General features: G+C 40.1%; 1 protein-coding gene across 15 annotated transcripts in view; it reads right to left on the bottom strand.

Moving 5' to 3' along the window:
* The window catches only part of GRB10 (growth factor receptor bound protein 10), a 134,526-nt gene that overhangs the window by 78,998 nt on the left and 33,663 nt on the right, over positions 1-21,865 (bottom strand). For all 15 annotated transcript variants that reach the window (XR_014942862.1, XR_014942861.1, XM_085537991.1 and 12 more), the window contains one exon: positions 915-1,008. Coding sequence is in view for 12 of the 15 variants with exons in the window: in XM_085537991.1 (XP_085394117.1) it covers positions 915-1,008 (94 nt within the window). In the remaining 3 variants the exon portion in view is untranslated. The remainder of the gene's footprint in view (positions 1-914; positions 1,009-21,865) is intronic.

Here is a 21,865-nt window from a genome sequence, read left to right on the forward strand (position 1 = left end):
GGATATTCACAAATAGCTTCAGAAGAAATCGCCTACAAAAATGTGCTTCAGGATTTGCACATCTCAAGGTAGGGGAAATTAATGCTATGTCCAAGTAAAGGAATTGTAATGCACGAAAGCATTCTACAACACACTGCTTCTGATACTAAATTTTGGGTTTTTCTTTGGGACAACCTGTTATTTCCTATTTTTAATGGAAAATAAACTTTTAAACCAGAAAATTTAAGGTGAGAAATACTCAATATGTTTGAAACCTAAGTAATATTGAGGACCTACAAGTCATGAAATTCCAGTCTTGCTACCCTTGGCAAATCAAATGAGCTGGATTTTTAAAGGAAGAGTTAAGCATGCGACTTTTATAAGATGAGGTTCAAGGTCTTGATTCCAAGTTAAGCCATCAGGAACCCTAAAGATAAGATTGCTCACTGACTAAAACAGCACTTTCCATTATTCATTATTTCTAAGCCAAAAACTGGAGGTGAGCTAAATAGTCCCATCCTCCCTCCCCCCTCCCAATGACAGTAAATATCTTTTTTTTTTCTTTTATTTCTTTTTTTAAGGTGTCTGAAGTTTCTAATGTTTTTTTGTTTTTTCCAAACACAGCAAATGCTGAATTAAATTTCAGCACTCCTGTAAAAACAGAACATTCCTTCTGCTCAGGCCAGTAAACTAAGCTTGAGCTACAAGACCTACTAGACTTCAAATTCTAAGCAGGTGCTTAGCCAAATTCATCCACATCTCACAGCACAGTTCTGATGAAAAACCCCACATCTCCAATTTAGTTCTTCTACTCCAACCACCCGGAGCTTAATTTCATAAATCAAACGGAAAAAATGCAAAATGGACCCAAAACTTTCTCTTCATATTCACCACTTTTCCTTCAAGGAGACTGATTCCCACTCATCATTCCTTACCTTGGTGATTTAGGGACATGCGATTAGATGGTTCCTGGAAACCTGGCTCCACCAGATCCCGCCGACCATGAGCTGAAGTCTGATCTACATTGTCCTAAGAAGAAAAGGATAGAAAAATCTCAGTGAAAACAGGCACACTGCTCTCTGCAAGCTAGACTGCATAGAGCCAATAATGCTGACACAAGAAAAATCTCTGCTGTATCTCTCAAAGCAGAAACCGGTATTGGAGAATGGGTAAGAGAATAGGTTAGCACACAGAGGGGGATACCAGTCAGCTACAGTAATACAGGCAGCAAAAATCCAGAACAAATGACTCTGCTGATGGCTCATTTCGATGTCAATTTGACATTTCAAAATGGGAAATAGCTATGTAAATGCATTTCCCAGTTCAACAGAAGTTTCTTCTTGCATCAAATTATGCAGAGGCTTGGGGTTTTGTTTTCTTTAATTCCAGCTCTGTGGCTTAGGGGTTTGTAACTAATTAACTGGACTGAAACAGATTCAGTAGTGAACTACCAAACCTCGAGAGGAATCAGAAGTTCAATTCAGATAAACATCCACGGTTCTGGATGCCAACCTGAATTTTTTTCATACTAGAACTCTCACAAGATCAGGTTTCACAAAGTTTTAACACAGACTGAATCTGGCTAAGTCTAAAATACCACGGTTTCTCACAGGGCTTGCCAAAAATGAGGACTAAGAAAAAGCAGGAAAATTGAAATATAAGCAACAACAACAAAAAAAAGCAAGATAAGTCACAACGGGTTTCAGAAATATAAGTAGGAAATTTAGAGCTGGTACACAGTTTTACAAAGCTAGTATATCTTTGTATATAACAGTTCACTGTTATGAGGAGGAACAAAAGCATGTGCATGGAGTTGACTGCACAAATAGATAACTGCTTAAGATATACGTGACTGCATATGCTTTCTTACTGTGTCTAAAGTGTGAAATAAATACACAATGGTACGTATGTCAAAGCACAGGAACCACCTTCATGGCAAATTATGTAATTACGGCAGACTAAGGACACAGACTCTGAGCAGCACTTCAGCTACATGCAACTGTGAGCTAAACTCAACAGTTCTCGCTTAAGAATATAAGCTGATGATCAAAATCAGAATGTACACAGTGATGCAGATAAGAAGGTAAATAGTTAGATAGGATATTAAATAAATTATATTATCTGCTCTTCAGAAAGACTGCCTCAAAAGGCATATCTGAACTTTGCTTAAAGAACTTATTGATACCTAAAAGGATCAAGCACAACCCATGAGTGCCTTTAGAGACAGCACCACTGGGGACCAATTCAGAGACTCACATGCTCTCACAAAACAAGAACTGTCAGCACTGGCATGACTAAGTGAGGCTTTTATAAATAAATAATATATGACAAGATACACCCAATATTTATCTATGCCAGATAAAACTGAGGCCACTCAGCCTTCTCACTCCATCTTGGCTACCTCCTTCCTCCCTTCAGATCTCACTTTCCATAGTTTTCTTTTCCTCTGGGGAACATACACTCAGCACTGACCTGGACCAGAAGAAATCAATTTCAAATTTCAGGCAGGAGAGTTGGGACTAACAGCATGAGGAAATAACTATAGGAAGCAGAAATCACATAGAAAACAAAGAACTCGGTCACCAAGAAGTTTAACTTTAATCTTTCAGAGGCTCCAAGGGCAAAAGTGGGCAAGTTTATATAGGAAAAGTTTCAGTCAAAACCCACAGTTGAAGCTGATGGTTTCTCAGTTATTTCAAACCTAGTACATAGTCTGAGCTGAACATTGAAGGCACTGAGAATAAAGCAGAGCATCTTTCCCCTCAGCACAGAGCTTATCTTCATACACTTCCATCTGTGAAACTCAGTATCATGTATGTTTGTGAAGCAGATAAAACCCACAGGTGCAGTTGAGCAGCCTCAGTTCCCCTCCTGGAGACAAGTGTGGACAACTTAACTCATGAACGCAGCTGTACACTGCCCCATGGCTAGAGAAGAGCAACAGGTCACACCAACAGAAATTACAAGAGGAACAAGAAAAACAGTTGTAAGCCATTTATCTGCTGCAAGCATAAGGTGCTTTCAGCTGTCCCAACACAAAAAAGCCCTTGCTGAAAGGCAAAGTCCTTGCTTCTACAGTGTAATGGAGGTAAGATGTGGTTGGAATGCATCATTTTTACTTTGGGGTTTTCACAGCACTATACGCAATGGTTAATGGAGAAGACATTTCAGAGATGAAGGCTCACAGCTGACTGCAAGCATATAACTCCTCAATTAAAACAGACTTTTAACAAGAAGTTGCCAATAATTTAGAGGAACAGCATAACCCTCCTCTGGTATAACCTCACAGTTGCACCAGAAGATGCTGAAATCCATAGGCCTTATTCATAAAGTTTAATCTAAGATCACAGTATAATAAATAGATCAGTGTTCTCAGAAGCAGAAGTTTCAGTTCCTAGGCCAGCAATGGGATGCCCCTGCCTGTTTCAAAATGTGCAGCCCTCACTCAGATCTGCAGTTTGCCCAAAGCTTGAGCCAAGCACAGAGCAAAAGGTTTCCTCAGGGCACTCAGGGCCAGCACAACACTGTTGCTAAAGTAAAGCAGCAGGCCTGCATAAACAAAACCACACCTGCAAATGCAATGCAGGCAGCCGAGGAAAGGTAAGCACTGGGCAATTTTTAAAAGCTCATGATAGTTTCACATGACCCTCCAGAATCTATTTATGTCAGTTTTTCAAAGACAAATAATGGCAACTTGCCAGCTGCAGCAGAGATCAGACACACACAGGAACGAGGTTAAATGAAAGAAATGAGGGGGGGAAAAAAAAATGTTATAGCTGCTCTGTGCCAGCGTGCTGTGGCACAGCCCCAGCACGGCCTCGTCAGGAGCACAGTCATAGCCCAGGCCCCGCAGCACACAGGCACCTGCTCTGGCCCATCACTGCCCCCCTGCTGAAACCAGGCTCCCCACAGGTCATGTGTTCCACCATGTTTTAATCCCCAGATCCCTCGTCTCTTCCAATAAATGCTCTCAATATGAAATTAATGCATGTTACTTAACTTACTGTATCATCCAGCTATTACTGTATTTTTAGAAGCTAGTTGAGGCATTAGCCCTCACTAACTTGTTTGCACATACTATTTTCTCTGTCAGTCAGCATCTGTGACCAAGGATGATTTAATCAAGTGACTAGCAAAAGTGTGAGAAGGATCTGAAGCATGGTTTATTTTTATAGAGTCTCTTAAAGCAGTTAGCATTTTATATAGCCAAACACTGGCATTATAGGTTAGATTTCAACGTCCTTTTGTAAACCGCAATGCAGAATGTTCCATGCTGGCATCACACCAAGAGCCAAAGTCCATTCATAGAGAGTGTTATCTCTTTGTATCAGTAACCCAGACAAGCTGGATCCATTTTTCAATCTATAACCAAGCCTTTCATGGTACACTCCTTCAAGTTCAATAACTGTGTCTGCTGCTATTTGTGCTGGCATAAGTATTTCAGTTATCAAAGAAAATATTGGATCTGGTATTTAAATCAGAGAATCAGTCAACTGCATACTACTGTAGCTCTGTTGTCTGCACAAGTGTTCTCCACTCGCTGCCTTGGCTCCCCATGCTACTGTTCCTGCCTGCAGTTAAGCTCAGTATTTGCTTAGAACAACAACTACCAGCACAAGACATTATACAGCTGACCACTGTACTGCTGCTACTCTCATCCTGGTTCCTCCAGAGGTGGTTATCTAGTCAGTCAGGCTAATCTTGAATAGGGTTTAGATAGGAGGAGGTACATCCAAAAGTATAAATAATAAAGCACTGCCCACACTTCCCTTCTCCCCCACTTCTTTGCACAAAAAGGACCTGAATTCAGCTGAAACAGAGTAGCTTTTTCTCAAGGTCTGGAAATCCCCTTTTCTTGAACACTTCAGCTTTTTCTAACTTAAGCAGTCACTAGAAGTTTAAGAGATTAAGGAAGGCTACCAGCGACAGCAGCTTCTCGGAAGCTCCTGGGACTGTGCCCAAACTGTGGACATCCAGACCACCAAGATGACAGTCCCTGGTTTTAGATTTACTGTAGCTGTCTGCAAACCCATACAGCCGTGCCCCTGAACAAAAGGTTCAATTGAGCAAGAGTCACGCATACTCATGCCAACAATCCCACAGTGACAAATTAAGATCATGACATACTTCTGATGTTTGTACACTGTCCAGCACAACAGAGTCAAGTCAGACATGCTGACGGGTTCCACTGTGGTTCGAGACTATCAACACAGATATGCCTCAGTTTACACACAAGCACTCCTACAGCAACAGTAGCTCCCTACCTGGCGATGTGACTTAATCATACCAAGTAGATGTTTCAAAATTAGTCAAGCATAAACAGAAGACAAGCCAGGTCATTACCTGAATCACCTTAGCTTTACCCTGTTTTAGGCTACTTGTGTGAAGCAGTATTAAGCATTCTTTTAGTACAGGTTCAAGAAAATATTGCAAAGCACAAGCCATTACTGAAATTCACTCAGGAAGAATCTGCCAAAGACAGCTAAAGAGTAGACAACTCCTGGCCAGGGGAACACAGAAGCAGGGAAAGGACAATCACCTGCAACTTCTTACTCTGAATCAAAGGACAAAGAATTGTTCACCTGCCTCTGCATCTGGCCCAGTATTGCTGTTCTTTGCATGCTTCTGTAATTTCTTTAGACAATAAACAGATTAAGAAGCATTTCTCCTGAGGACCATATCCTGCAATTCTTTTCTTCACAAATGAAACACTACTTGCATGAAAATGAAGGAACTCTGCACTTTTTTGTTCCCAAGCTATGCTTTCATTTATTTATTTTTTCCCCACACACCACAGGTTTGCAGCTTTGGTCTATGTAAAGTATTAGATATACAGAGTCTATTACAGTAGGAACCAAGCAGTCAGCTTTTCACTAATTTCACTTTCCTATAGCTTTCTGGTACATGCAGCCATCAACACAGTTTTGGTTCTACCACAGAACCCTCAGTCTACACATATGCCTTCACAGGACTATTACAGGAAGAAATCCACCCAACAGAGCCAACTCAGTGTTCAGGTTCTAATCTAAACTCAACAGCTGAGATCAACTGGTAACACACAACACTTCCTTAAAAGATGCACGTCACTGAGCTTTTCTGCAGCTAAATACAGCAGCACAGTTCCCCTGCAGATAGCTGCTGGGTACAACGTGTTTTCAGCCTACCTTATCACCGTTACCCCAGACTTTGAGGAATTTTTTCTCAAGCACAGTTGTGAGGGAAAAGCCAGGCTCTCAGGTTTGCCCAGTGTCACCGCTTTGCATACGATTTCAAATTTACTCAAAAATATTCCTTGCTCCCTTTTCTTACAGTGTCAGTCACATCTTCTCTGGGCCAGTGCTTAACATGCAGCAGAAAAAAGGAGAAAAATAAAAAGGCTTTGCACACCAGGCAAAAAAACTTTAGAGCAAAGACAACCCACATATTACATAATTAAGGAGCTGTAACTAGGTTTCCTGCCTCTAAACTACTGTCATTTGACTAAGTAAGAGCCAAGTGAAAGGCTCAGTAAGTCAACAGTGTAACTGTGAACCTAAAATTTTAACATTCCTATTGCTGAGAGAGCTTGTACAAACAAGGGCTTAAAATACAGCCACTTAGCTCTGTCAAAAGTCAGTCTCTGTCCTGAATTAGCAAAACCACTAACTGCTGGAATCCTTCTGATTTTACAAGACTTCTGTTAAGACTGACAGTGATAAACCCAGGGGCCAGCAACAAATAAACCCAGTTTGGGACTATCTGAGCAGCAAAGCTTGCAGCATGCTCCATCCTGTACTCCACCTGACACACCACAGCACCTCTGAGTGCAGAGGCAGAGAATCACAGAAAGCATGCAATAACCTGGCAGGGTGCACAGAACTATCACTATCCTCATGTTCACACAACCCTCAACAGATTTAACAGCTCGCCACATACATATGCAAAAGCTACAAGAATCACAACATATCGGGAATTACTAAAGATAGAAAGAAAATAAGAGACTGACAGACAGACCTGCATCCATGGTTTATGTCTCTGCAGTGGCAGGGAATTTGTTAAATGAAGTTGTGATCACAGGAATTATATTACATCCCATGATACACAGAAGGCAGAAATGCTTGCCAGTCTGTACTTGGAAGAACTTCTCTCCTGACCCCCTTCTGGGTTTTAATACCCCACTGCCTAGAAAGTCCTTCAAGTCAGCAAAAATTGGGGCTTTGGAACCTGTCAGCACCTAAACCCCATAGTGAGCATGCCCCCATTTAGAAAAGCATTTCTTCTCCTGCATCAAGGGAAACAGCTTTCTTAAATACATGGACTAATACAGTTATACAACATGCTGGTACAGCTGAGCCCGAAAGTTATTTTCTGAGGGTGTTTCAAATTTATTTTAAGGAGTATTTCTAGTTATGGGACTTGTCACTACCTGCACTACAGCTGCTACCCTGGCAGTATTGCTTCACACTAGGAGATACCACTGACTACTAGTCAATTTCATCATTAAAAAAATAAATAAATAAAAGTGGCTCCTCAGTCCCAAATCCCAGAAAAAAGGAGAACTACTGTTGCAAGAGCTGGACCACAACTAGCATCCTCCCAACAGATTTGGCAGTCTATTTGTAAAAGACTTTTCTCTGTATACTGGAGTTAGCAGTACAACCTTTCAGCATGCATACATGCTAGCTTTGCAAATCCACTTCTATAGGCTAGTCATAGTAAAATTGGTATTAGCAGGGCTTGCAACCCTACTGTACCTCTAATTTGGCAAGAGTTAAGTCAAACTAAATTTGTTTCATTATAGCAGTTCTCTTTTAGTATAAATTAACCACTTCTGCAAGAATTCAGCTGACTCCCAGATTCTCCTCACAGAGAAAATGGGTAGTATATTCCACCGTGTGCACTCTGTGGACCATAGTGTCATTTATTATGGTAGAAGAAATCCAGCGCATCGTGATTGTTGCCTTTTAATCAGCTAGCAAGAAGCAAATCCAACTGACAGGCTTAGAAATGCTAAAAGCTTTGTTCTATTTTTAATGAGTCTAAAACCACTCTGGCTGTTTAGAGACAGTTTATATAGTTTACAGCTAAAATAAAGTCTTGAAATATAGAAAAGAAACAAGCGCAAGATTCTCAATGAATGCAAACACTTCTCAGAGCTGTCTTATGCTAGAAAACACTCACAAAAATGAAGCATTTACTTCCTTATGTCTGCTTCTTTTTTGATACATACATTCAGCTCCTTTCCACTTTTACCACTAAGTTTAGTATTACAAAATGGCAATTGGTCTGAGATCCTTACGGTGGATAATTACATGCTCATATGGAAAACGTGTTTCTTCGATTGGTGTCCACAGAACCTGAGAATGAATCTTTAGCCTGTACTAATCCATACATTTTCCTGACTTCCAAGGCAAGGTTCTGCTACTGACAAAGCTACCAAAATACTTTTTTACTGCACGTTCTAAGCTCTTTGGTTTTGGTCAATATGGACTCCACCAACAGTCTCTGGAAGAAATATTTTCTGTGAAAGAACTGTATTCTACCAACAGAAATTATGCAGACCAATTGAATTTTGTTACTCAAAACATAAAATCAACTACAGTAAGACATCATATTCCTCTATTGTTTTAAAGAGGTTTTCTAGTAAGTTCAGCATCACTTTACTACTGAAGAACTGGTATTTAATAGACTAAATTCTGTCACCCATGACAGTGATGCTACTTTCTAACATATAGACAGAATGCATAGGACAATCATTTCTAACCTGCTGGTCTCCCCACGCTCATCAGATCTGTGAAATATAAGGTAGCTTGTCTGTTCTCTTTGGCATCGCCTCCACTAGAGCTCTGATTATAGCAATGCTGCTTCTAAGAACACTGGCTTTGGGAGCCAGGTCTGGAAGGCAGCCTTGCACAAAGTGAACGGGAGATGTTCTACGAACCGTCTTGGACAGTCTGTCCCAGGCTGAGGCTGACGCCGCCCTGCATTAACCTTGGAAAGCCCAGTGCTTGGAGAGATGACCCGACCCGGTGGCCTCTGAGATTTGGCAACAGGGCGATGCACTCGGGTGTCTCAGGCCAGGAGAGCGGGGGAGGGAAGAGAGAGAAAGGAAGATTCTACCTAGGTTGTAGGTATTAACATTTCTACATAAGCACATGCTCTTTAAAGATAAGGCTTTCAAGCCTGTACACTCTGGGAAGCAGCAGCTTCAGCCAGATAACCTAAATCATATTGAAGCATTGTCCCTCATAGGTTATATTCTCTGAAAGCTCAAGAGTGATGAAATACTAACAATGGGATGACAGCAGCATAAAACACAAAACAAAAGAATTTGCTTAAAAGCAGAAGTACTGTCCCTTTTTGTCTTCTTATTGGCTCAGGTGTGCAGATGATTCAAGCCCTTTAGGGCAGGTGAAGGCAATTCCTTATAGACATTGGCAGAGTTGGTAAAGCAATAAACCTCCCACAGGTATGTGCCAGCATGCTCACAGAGACCTCCAAAGCTCACCAGACACTAACTAACAAAGTAACCCTCAAAGTGCTAATGAAATCACTCTTAGGAACTTCAAATTTGAAACACGATGAATTTCAAATACCATGTTAAACAAATTTAGATACAAGATTGCTCTGATATTCTTACTTGCTTCAATGATGAGTTATATGGTCTTTTCTATTTTCTAGCCTATTTAATAAATGTTTGTAATTGATATCCCCTCCCCCTTCCCTGAAGGGTGATTCTTAGCACTAGATAAGTAATTTAACTAGGTCTAGCAGTAGCTGTCCTATCCAGTCAAGCATATGATCCCCATTGTACTGGCCATACGTCTCCTTGCTACATAGTGAGTCTGACCCCTCAACTAACTGCCTACTCTACGAAAGGACAGCTGCAGTTCAGATTGCTTGTCCTCAGTTAGATACAGAACTGGCTCTTTAAGCATCTCCAGAACAGCAAGTCCCAAAAGTACTAAACAATCTCAGATGTAGGATAGAAAACCCACAGACATCTCACAACAATCATGTCTTTCACCATTAGCAATCCAGCATCATATCTTGTGGAGAGACAGACCATAGCGCTAAGCAAACACCAGGGTTCCACACTTTGCATTGCTTGCAGAGAAACAGTCTACAGCGTATGGGTAGTTGTAGGAAATAATAGTCTACAGCATATGGGTAGTAAGGAGTAGTCTACAACGTATGGGTAGCTATAAAACAAACAAACAAACAAACCACAACACAAGTATTGTATTTATATTGTAAGCCTTTGGAAATAAACCAACTTTATAACTAATCAAGAATGTGCATGTATTTCTGCATTTCTTTATGTCTGAATCTCCTTTACTTCCAGAGTTTTAAGAAAGTGCCATCACTGCACATTTCACGCCAGTGACCAAAGCAATTTTCATTAAAAGAAATCTCAAGTAACAATATTTATTAGACTTGAAGTCACCGCTCTCAAACGTTACCAACAGTCGAACAATATTTCCAATACAAACTATGCTGCTACACACAAGTTCTCAGTAGTGACTGCCATGTTTCCCCTTTCTTAAGGGAAGTGTGCTCTACCAGTTATCTTGTACCAACAAGATGACTTTATCAGAAAACCTTCAGTGACTGAACATTCTCCAAAGAAAATTCTCAAAAGCTTAGCCATTTGCATTTAAATAGTAACTAATTACATAAGAAGGTGCAAGCTGTCCCAAGAAAATCCAATGCAGTGCGTAAATCTTTAGTTTGTGCACAAATTGGTACTTGGGGAAGAAAAAAAAGCACCTAAACCTGCTTGCTAACAGCAAGACTGTCCATCACCTTCTCAAATTAGTAAGGCTTTGTTTTCATTTCATTTTAAAACTTACTGTTTGCACCATAAATGTGTCAAGAGAACAGTGGGGCACCTCCAGCCAAGTTACTCATGGCACTTTTGAACCTACCCACCACCACTGTTAACAACAGCTGCTTTAATTCTGTATAAATCCTCTGAGAATTAAGCTATGTTAAAGGCCTTGATAGATCAAAGAGTGTTCATAATTGCCAGTCTGACACTGGATGAAGAAACAGTGTGCCAAAAACTACAAAACCAGATAACCAACCCAAACAAGACAGGCACAGGTACACAGTCTCCAACTGGGGATGCATTTCAACAGACAACGCAAAGCTGGTCAATGGAAAAGCTTATGAAACCCCCTAGTAAAACACTAGCACTATTTGACTGCACTTGTTTCAGCAGTGCTACAACTGCTAACTGTAAGAATGTTTCGGTCAAATGGCTTTATAACGTTCCTTCCATGGAAGGTAGGGTCCCTTCTTCCCTGAAAGCATCGCTGAAGATATTGGAGGAAATGACTTTGCAGGTCACCAGGTAGGTGCTTCCATACAAGCAGTTACCTGGCTTCAGCTAAGCTAGTGATCAGCTGTGGGGTTCAGGCTGGTAACTTAAGCAGCACCATCAATATTTATGATACTGCTCCCTCTGGTTTTCAGCAATTTTTTCCAATCAAAAAATGCAGATCTACAGAATAAAGGTAGTGGAAAATATCCTTGCTGAGATTAAAGACAAATCGGAGACTTAAAACCCCAAAAAACTACAAAAATTGTAGGATTAGGAAGAAAAGAAAGACTTTGAACTTGGCTTCAGAAGCAAACTGTGAAAGAAGGCACCTCTGGATACAGCTGTCCTGAGAACAACTAGCTAAAAAAATTGAAGTTAATTGTGACAAATTTCTTGGGAGCTCATTAGCACACCACCACAATACTGACTCCATGCATGTAATCTTGCATCCTAGAAATGTGTATTATTGTGTCAACGTTCCTGTTTCAGAATTTGCTAGTGGGATAGTTTGATGAAAAGTTTCTGGTCTTGTGGGTTTGAGTTTATTTTAATCCACAGGGCAAGCCATACTCTAAAAGACATGCTGTCAGAAAACTATTTTTCCAATATACTCTCATCCAGCACAGCAGTTATGGTTTGTGACTAAACTATCCAGCCAATTCACATTCAACTACCAGCAGTTTATCACAATTTTGAGGACATAAAGAACTCCGGAAAAACAAGAACACAAAGGATGTCTTTTTCAGAAGATGCTTAGCACTCTTGGGTAACCATTTGCTCATGCCAGAAAAAAAGAAATACTTTGTGAAGACATTTCATCAGCGTGCATGCAGGAAGATACTCCTCTCAGTGAACTTACAACACACTAGCCTATACCACATGGTCGGAAGTAGAGAAATGGGCACTTCAAACACATAACTCACATTCATCTTGGAGAACAAGCTCCACAAGTGCCTCCAGCTACAAAACATATGAAATCACCATCTCACACATTGAAGATAGTACTCAGATTGAAAAACCCCAAGGTCATAAGGAGTTCTAACTTCTTATTATTTCTTTACTTTAAATCTCAGAATCTTCAGTGTGAAAGCTCACAAACCACTTAGCAAGGAATAGATTCCCCATGCTGCCCCAGGGCTAAGTCAGGGGAGATATGGCTGGCAGTACATCCTCAGAAAAGGCAGTGTGGCAGAGAACCTGCTTCAATCTAAACTTTGGAAAAGAAGGTAAGTACCAAAGAAGGTAGCAGCATGCTGTGATAGGAGACTGAGTACCAAAACAGGGACAAGGAAGAATGGCTTTAACCTATAAGAAGGGAGATTCAGATTAGATCTTAGGAGGAAATTCTTTACTCAGAAGGCAGAGTGGCACAGGCACAGAGAAGTTGCAGGTGCCCCAACTCTGGAGGCACTCAAGACCAGGTTGGATGGGGCTCTGGGTAGCCTGGTCTAGTGGGTGGCAGCCCTGCCCATGGGAGGGGTAGGTGAAACTAGGTGATCCCTTTCAATTAAAGCCACTCTATGAAATGCTTGGCTGGGTAGCCACAAAGGATATCAGTGGGCAAGGAGGCACCTAGGCCATGGGTCCTTAAGTTCTCTTTTGCTTCTCTCACATCCTTGTTTCCTATCTCAATGGTTGCTTTCAAGGGGCCTGCAACATCTTGGAGAAGTTGAAAATTGAAAGTACCTGCCTTGCCCAGGCCAAAATATGTTCATTTCTGCAGCCAGATACAGGGGATGACTGGAGACAGGTCAGATAAATCACATTTTTGACCCACTTACAAGCAAACAGTGCAGTTCCACATGCAACTACCACTGTACACTGGAAAGATTTCTGGTTTGGGCTGAAAAAAACTTCACTACACAAGTAATCAATAGGGCAACCAGAGAAGCACACTGCTGTACCAACAAGCTAACAAAGCTGACTCATAGGCAGAGAACAACCACTTGGACAAAGAAGTTGATGGCGGCCCAATACCATTCTCAGATGAAGGCAGTAAGATTACTAGCAGAATTTCAGTCCTGGACTGCAAGAAAGCAGGTTTTTGGCTTGCTCAAGGACCTGCTTGCCAGGTTCCCATGGGAGACTGCCCTGAAAGTCCACAAGTCCCAAGAGTACAAGCTGATCTCCAAGAACAGCCTTCTCAAAGCACAAGAACAGCATGCAGAAAGTTACAGGGGAATGGCAGAAAGCCAGTCAGTGGACAGGGAACTCCTGCCTAAGCTGAAATGCAAAGATCAAAGCATAAGGAATATCAAGAATTATCCAAGCAGAAAAGCTGAAGCTACCAAAGGATGGCAGCAACAAGGAATGCTTCTATAGGTAAGTAAGAAAAAAAAGACAGCTAGAGTTAGTCTGCTTAGTTCTCAGTTATGGATGGGACACAGCAGCTGAGGACACAAGAGATCCATGGTATCTTTGTCTCGCATTTTCCTACCGAGGTTTACCCTCATGTCTCACAGATCTGCAAGCACAGTGTCTGCATCTGAGGGAGTGAACCTTCACACCAAAAGAAAGCTACAGATGGCACAAGCTAACTGGACCAAGTCCATGTGACCAGACAGAATGCATTGGAAGGTGCTAAGCAAGTGACCCAATATCACTGTGAAGATGGTCTCTCACCTTAAATAAATAAATAAAATTAAAACCACTGTGATCAGAGGAGAAATCTGATGACTGCAGAGGCAAACCACGCATTGTGCTACGTTTTGAGTTCCTCGTGTCATTGCACTCACTAGGTTCTTCAAATATATAGCTAAAATGTCACAAGATTGGTCAGTCTTGCAGAATATTTCATTACTTTATTAGAGAAGTAAGAGTTTCATTTGTACTTTTCAAAGCAATATACCCAAAGCTACAGCTGAAGACTGTAGAAAAGGTAACCATGAACTTGAGAAGGATCCGCCGCAAGAGTTGAAGATTAAACACAAACACTTCTTTGCCTCCACTGAAGTATCAGTTTTAAAGAAACCCCTGTGAGCCGAAATAACGGCCTGTCACACTTTTACACTAATAGCTTCAAGAACTTCTCCAAGAAAGGTGCCAATACTACTTTGTTAGAAACCCCCTCCTGAACTGGGCAGAAGTATTTGGCATTCTGGGGAACTTGCCAGAATGACAGTATTTACTGTATGACTAATATGCATTAATGAAGCACAAATGGACAACTATTTACTTGTGCTAATAACTAAAGCGCTTTATTAAAGCTTAGGCCTCTAGCATGAAGGACTGCCAGGTTCCCCCTACTTGCCAAAATTATGTCAAAAAATGGAACCACCGTGTAAGACATCAAGAGCTACAGCCAGTGTGTAGTAGAGTCTTAAGCCATTGTTTAACATTCAGTTTGCAAAGGACAAGTACACTCCAAAACAACTGGCTGTTTGTGAGGGCTTGTCTTTTCATTGTAGAGGCTAGAATTTCAAACATGCACACTGGTCTTACCAATAGTACACAAGCCAAAGCTATCTGAAAATAGCAGTAATGCTTGAGAGCTTTGCTAACATTTGTGATCTACATTTGATTGCTTGCTGTTCACTCAAGACAAGAAAGAAACACTGTATCATAAGGCTTCAGATTAAAATATCAATACTATCTAGCATGAAAGGCCATTAATACCAATAACTTGCTACTTTCTACGTGAAGGTTTCCCTGAAAGCCGAGCAATTTGGTAAAATTCCATCTTGGAAATGCAAAGCCAATTCCTCCAGAACAAGAAAAGAAGTCCTAGTTCAATTTTGTGTTCTCCATGTAAGGAACATACTTGTAATGCTAGAAACGAAAAGAACCTGTTAAAATGGCAGTTTTGTGGGAACTAAGAGTTAACTATGAGGTGGTCTGCAAGCACAAATTCAAAATAAGCTCTGCCATAAAACACTGTATTAATGATAACATTTGGAAATTTAACCCAGTTTCATTCTAGAAATAGAAAATTTCTGCCCTCAAATTTGTTACACTTCACGCAGAATTAAGGGTTTCTGTTTGCTTGGTTTTGTTGTTTAGTTAGTTTTGTTTTAGGCTGGAAAACACCATTGCATAAGTGCTTACGAAATAATATCCTTCCTTTGATCGGTTTCCCTTTAGACTGTGTAAGGCAAGAAAAATCTGTTGGGTCTAACTTTTAGCAAGGTCTGCATCTAGATATATTTCTTAGAAATACTTGTGTATAACACAACATTATATCTGCTCTTTACCCAGGACAAAAAATGGCTTGTCAGAGCCAACTGGCATGGACAGTAACACTCAGAATTATCTGAGCCACAGCATTTTCTTTGAAAAGTGACAGCTCCAAATGCACAGGAATCTGATATTCCTCTTAAAAAAATAAAGTCGTCTCCAGCAGTTATTGTTTCCTCATAAGTGGAGTACAGAACATCTGCAGAAGAGAAGTTCATTAAAAACAACTCTCCCCAAATATCACTCAAGTAATTCCAGTTGACTACAGTAAAGCCAATTTTAAATATTTTAATTATGCTTTATGTACACAGATTTTTGAAGTATGAAACCATCTTACATCAACTTCTCTCTCACATTTTGAGTTGTTATTAACTTGCATATGCTTATACCATAGCTATCTTAAATAGATAGATTCAATATTTCCTCTTTAAAAAGAGTATTGTTCCTCTCCAGGTGCAGGACTTTGCTCTTCCCCTTGCTGAATCTCCTGAGGTTCTGTCAGCCCATCTCTTCAGCCCACCCAGGTCCCTCTGAATGGCAGCACAGCCCTCTGGTGAATGAGCCACACCTCATGGCTTTGTGTCATCAAACCTGTTTAAGGTATACCTTGCCCTGCAGTCCAGATCACTAGCAGAGACACTGAACTGGACCAGGCTTAGTGGTGACCCCTGGGGTACTCCACTCATTACTCTTCTCCAGCAAGACTTCATGCCACTGACCACTGCCTTCTGTGACAAGCCATTCAGATATTTTTCAGTCTGCCTCACTGCATACTCATCTGACTCATGCATCAACAAATTCTATATGAGTAACTTCCAGGAGAGAGTGTTGAAAGCTTTACTGAGTCTAGGTAAATTATATTAACTGCTCTCCCCTCAAACACCAGCCCATTCACTTTATCATACACTTGTATTAAGTTAGTTAAGTATGACTTTCCCTTTGTAAATCCATACTGACAAGTTCTGGTGATTTTCTCGTCATTCACATGCCTGGAAGCTTTCTTGCCAAGTAGTCTTGCAAGTTTTAAGTTTTCCCTATAAGTTATGTAATCAATTTTTGACTGTAGCTATGAGACTTACTAAAAATAAACAAGCATGTGAATTATATACATTGGAATGGAAAAGAATGGCATAAAGGACACATCTTTCAACAGTTGTGAATGCACTTTAAATCTGACTTACTATACCAGGAGCCTGATGAAGAGACTCTTGAGAAAAGCACCAAACTCTGGAGATTTAAATACTAGAGCTTAATATAGAGATAAATCTAAGAGGCTATTCACATAAAATGATGTAAAAGGATTTAAAAGATAGAATCTAACTACCATTATCCAAGCATAAGTATAAAACCATCAATAGAAACATGAAAAAATTAAGCTTCTTTATTTCCTCACATGATTTCCAGTATTTAGATTGTTTCCTTACTGCTTTAAGTTGTAATGTAAGTAGTAAATAGGGGGGATGCTTGGCCATTAGAATGCTTTGGGTCTTTTTTTTCTTGGTGAATTGAAAATAATATATAATCAACCCTGGATCTAACATGCTGAACTTTCTTGTTAACATTTAACTTTTTTTTTAAAGAAAGTCTTGTTTTGCTGAGCAACTTCTGTGTAAACTAGAACACAAAAGCAGAAGTGCTAACAGTTAAGTACAAGTTTTTCTCCAACTGAAACTGATGAAAGAGACTGAAAAAAAGAAATAACTGATGGGCATTTAAGAAAAACCACCTAGTTTTATAAAAGCTTCAAAGGAGAATACACATTTCTGTGACTTTCTTTTGCCTCGTGTATTCTGATCACATGCATATCACACTTGAATTTCCACGTCAGTGGAAAAAAAAAATGCTTCTGGGACAATTCTTTTAACAGATCTTTTCGACAAAAATGTAGACCAAGGCTAAAAATCCAGCTCCAGTTGCTCTTCAACAAAATCTACTCAGTAGTTTCAGCTCTATCTGTTAAAGACATTTGCAATCTGCACTTGGCGAGACAGTTTTCATAACTTCATATTGCAGGCAACACATCCTGTTAAAACATTCACTAATGTTCTCACCGCTTTGTACTTTACGTCTGCTGCAGTCCGTCAACCCTATACACCACATACACCATGTAAACTGTTAAAACAAGAGCATCATCAGCAAAATAACTGTTGACTGACACCATATTTCAGAAATCTGATGACTTCTCACATTGGCAGTAGCAACATTTCAGCTACTCTATGAACATTTCTTCATACTCTATGTAGAAGGATGCAATTCAATAATGCCACTGGTGTTTTTTCACTCAGCCACAACCAAGTACTTTGAAAGCCTGTTTGTGCACTCTGGTTGAGCTATATTGCCCTGTTGACACACACAGGAAAAATTCTGGATCAAACTCTAGTACTTTTAAGCCCAAAGAGGGTAAGTTAAACCACTATTCTGAATCTTAAAAATTGTAGGAAAGAATATCTGCATACTCCCTCTCTAGGCACTTGACTTGACTAAATAAATGAAGGTTTTTCCAGTGTCAGGCAGACATAGGGGCAAAACATTTCTCTTGACAACTCTGCCCACATAGGTTTTCAGGACACGTGGACACAAGCTCTGCAAATGATTTTTCATGCTTTCTAACAAAGGGATGAAGACATTTTATTCACATAAGAATAGTGCATACACCTATACTGATAGTAAATATCAGGCTACTTTATCCTAAAGTAACAGAGATGAGACTACGTCACACACTAATTAGGTTTCTGGTATCTACCAAAGTAATTTGGTGGTACAGATGCACATCACGTAACCTGGGAAGAATACAGGGACTGGACTTGCAGAGATGGGATTAGGAAGGTCAAGGCACAGATGGAACTGAACTTGGTGAGGGATGTTAAAAACAACAAGAAGGAATGCTACACCTACATAGGTCAGAAGAGACAGGCCAAAGAGAGCATGTCTCCTCTGCTAAATGGGAAAGGACAACTGGATACAACAGATATAGAGAAGCCTGAGATACTGAGTTCTTTGCCTCAGTCTTCACTGTCAGCCAGGTTTCTCACATTGCTGAACCTCTAGATGGGAACTGGCGGAGCAAACCATCAGCACCCTCTCTCTTCCCCTTCTTCTCTCCCCCCCTTCCCACACACACAGTGTAAGGGAGAGAGCAAGTCTGAGACCAGCTCAAGAGACTGAATGTTTACAAGTCCAAGAGGCCAGATGACACGCATCCCACTAAGGTCCTAAGGGAGCTGGCTGATGTAGCTGCTGAGATGCTCTCCATCATATTTGAAAAGTTACAGCAGTCCAACAAAGTCCCTGGAGACTGGAAATAGGGAAACATCACTTGCATTAACACAAAAGGGAGGAAGGAGGACCCAGTGAACTACAATTTAGCAAGCTTCACCTCTGTGCCTGGGAAGATCATGGAACGAATCCCCCTGGAAGACATACTAAAACACATGAGGGATGAGCAGTAACCCAGGACAGTCAGCATGGCTTCACCAAGGACAAGTCATGCCTGACCAATACAGTGGCCTTCCATGATGGAGTGACAACATCAACAGACAAAGGAAAGGCAACTGATATAATCTACCTGATATAACTGATATAATCGGGAGATCCCGATTAGGTGTCAGGGAGAGATTTTTACTAAGAGAGTGGGGAGGTGCTGGAACAGGTTGCCCAGAGAGGTTATGGATGCTCCATGACTGGAGATGTTTGACGCCAGGGCAATCTGATTTAGTATGTGATCTAGTGGCTGGCAAACCTGTCTGTGGCAGGGGGCTTGGAACTTGATAATCTTTGAGGTCCTTTCCAACCCAACCCATTCTATGATGATAATCTTTCTTTCTGCTAAAACAGATACCCTCTTTAATCACCTAATCAAAGTAAATAACCCCCAAGCCCTACAATTCACAAAGATGAGGTTCTATCTGTTTTGCAAGGCTGCTTCAAGATGCTGCAGACTTTGATCATACAATCTCCAAAGATGCCTTTCAATTCAGTGTATGATTTTACAGAAAACAGGAATCAAAACTGCCATACTAAAATCAGAAAACTCATACTTCATTGTACATCCAGCTCAAGGCAAAGTGTAACTACTTCTGTTGTATTAACAGCAATCAATTTTCTTCACAACTCCAATTCTAACAGCATTGAGAAGGAAGTTTTATTACACTAGTTAGACTCAGATTACTTCTACTAAGTGCTTATTTCCTTGATCCTGAAGGGCACAAAGCTTCTCAAGCATAATGTGCAATACTATGATCAACTGGACCAACCATGAAATCCATCAGGCTGCAAATGTGAGTAAAAAACAATTTCCATTCTTTTCTATTTTGTGAGCAAGCACTTGTAGTGCATTTTATGCAAAGCCAGACAGAGTACAATGTGAACAAGTTTCTTTTCTAGTAAGAATTCAGTTCTCAAAAACCAAAGTCTATGGAGCTTAATTATTCAGAAAGTCAATACAGCATCATGGTTATGAGAAAATAAACAGAAGGGAGAAAATAGAAGATGAATAGAACACCTAATTCCCACATGCCTAGAATTTTATCTTTAGAAGCTAAGAAAAACATCATTTTGCCATTTATGTCACTAAGACTTGTACAATTAGCGCATCAAAGGGTTAAAGAACTAAATCTTCCCCAAGAGTTCAAGTCACTGCACATAAATACTGTTGTGACTACAGATTGCAAAAGAACGGAAACACAGTAAATCATCCCATTTTTTTCTGAGAAATTCTGGGACTATGTTCTGAATTTCCAGGAACAGAAGACAAACACTGCCAATTCTCACTGCCGGATTTTTATTGAAGAGTTGGAGAATTTGGAAAGGGCTCCTGAAAGCCACTAAAAGGTAGTATTGATTTTTTCCACAAAGCTAGAGATTGTTTCTAGGAGAATACACACAGTAAAACTGGTTTATGTGCTAACTCCTGAGAAAACTAAATATATATATTTATATATATATAAAATAAGCTCTTAAAGAAATCAAGGCTTCAAAAAGCAAGAAACATCACAAATGAAGAGCCCAATACAGAGGTCAAGAGACACATATCCTCTCTCTCGCCCCAAAAATAAGAAAAAGAGGGTAGAGGTAGCTCAGCAATAGGCCATCCTAAAGGGCATTCTGTAGTGCACATTCACCTAGCCAGGCTGCTCTCAGGTCTTTTGCCATCTGTTTTAAATGTAAACCCAAACTCAAATGTGTCAATTTATTCTAAATATTGAAGTTGCAGCTATAAGATCCCAACCTCAGGGGCTCTGGAGAAGTGTTTCGTATAGGCCTCCATTCTTATTAGGTCAGAAAATGTACTCCAAAAAAATAGAATACTCCTCACACTCTAATCTAGAGCATATTTACTTTAACCTTCTTTCAGCCCTTTACCAACACAAAACTGGCAGTGCAGCCAAATTTGAAAGATAAGTTGATGACAGCTTTTAAGTCAGGTCTAGTAGGGGTGGAAAAACAGATGTCCACTTTTTTCATGTGAACTTAACTTCTGACAGAAGGCGTGATAGTATTGAATGGGTCTCCAAAGTTCATCTTTAAACCTGTTACAAGCACTTGAGATAGCTAACACAAAATAAGCTATGACCAAAAATACTAATTAATAGAGAGTCACTTTCCCACCATATTAAGTAGCCCATGTCACTCTGAGACTTCCAGCCTCTAAACTGCCCTAGACTAAAGCCGATTATCCACAAGGCTTCGAAAAGCAAGGGAAATTCACATTCTTACTTGTCATGAACCAACAGCCCTTTGATGTACCTCAAGGCTGTTGAACAGGGATACTAAACTTAATGTTTTCATGAGAAAGTTTAACATCCAGTAAGAAATACGCAGCTCAAAAAACTGCTTACACTGCCTACAAATGTCACATTCCTCTCACAAAGTTCTTCTTTTCCTCAGCCTACAATCACACAGGTGATGCTCTAGATGAATGGGCAGTGTAATTTCAAAGAGCATCAAGTTTATGAAGTCCATCTATTCATGTAGCCGTTTTAAACTATACCTATATGTATAACAACAGATTTGCAGAATACCTGATTTCTTGAACTGCATTCTAGCAGTTATAAAGGAATTGTTATATTTCTCATGCTACCAGGAAAAGTTTTCAGGTACATTCAGCTGACAACTCAGCATATACCAACATTAGTATAATTAGCAACTAATAGTAATTAGTTAATAAATTTGAAGTTTCCTGTTGGGAAAAAGTTGTTAGTTGGCATATTATGAAACAGATGAGTACCCTGTTGAGGATTTTTTTTTTCCCCTCAGATATGCAGCATGACTAGTAATCACTATTAGTAATGCTTCACTTGGGACAAAGAGAAAAAGTTTCTATATTGTAGTATACTCTGTTTAATCATTTATGTATCTGCAGGGCCCAAATTCATAACTGAATCCTTAGGGTAGTAAGCACTGTATGAT

The sequence above is a fragment of the Coturnix japonica genome, chromosome 2 (genome assembly GCF_054131305.1).
Source record: "Coturnix japonica strain WE chromosome 2, WE-NBRP24, whole genome shotgun sequence".
Classification (NCBI taxonomy): Eukaryota; Metazoa; Chordata; class Aves; order Galliformes; family Phasianidae; genus Coturnix; species Coturnix japonica.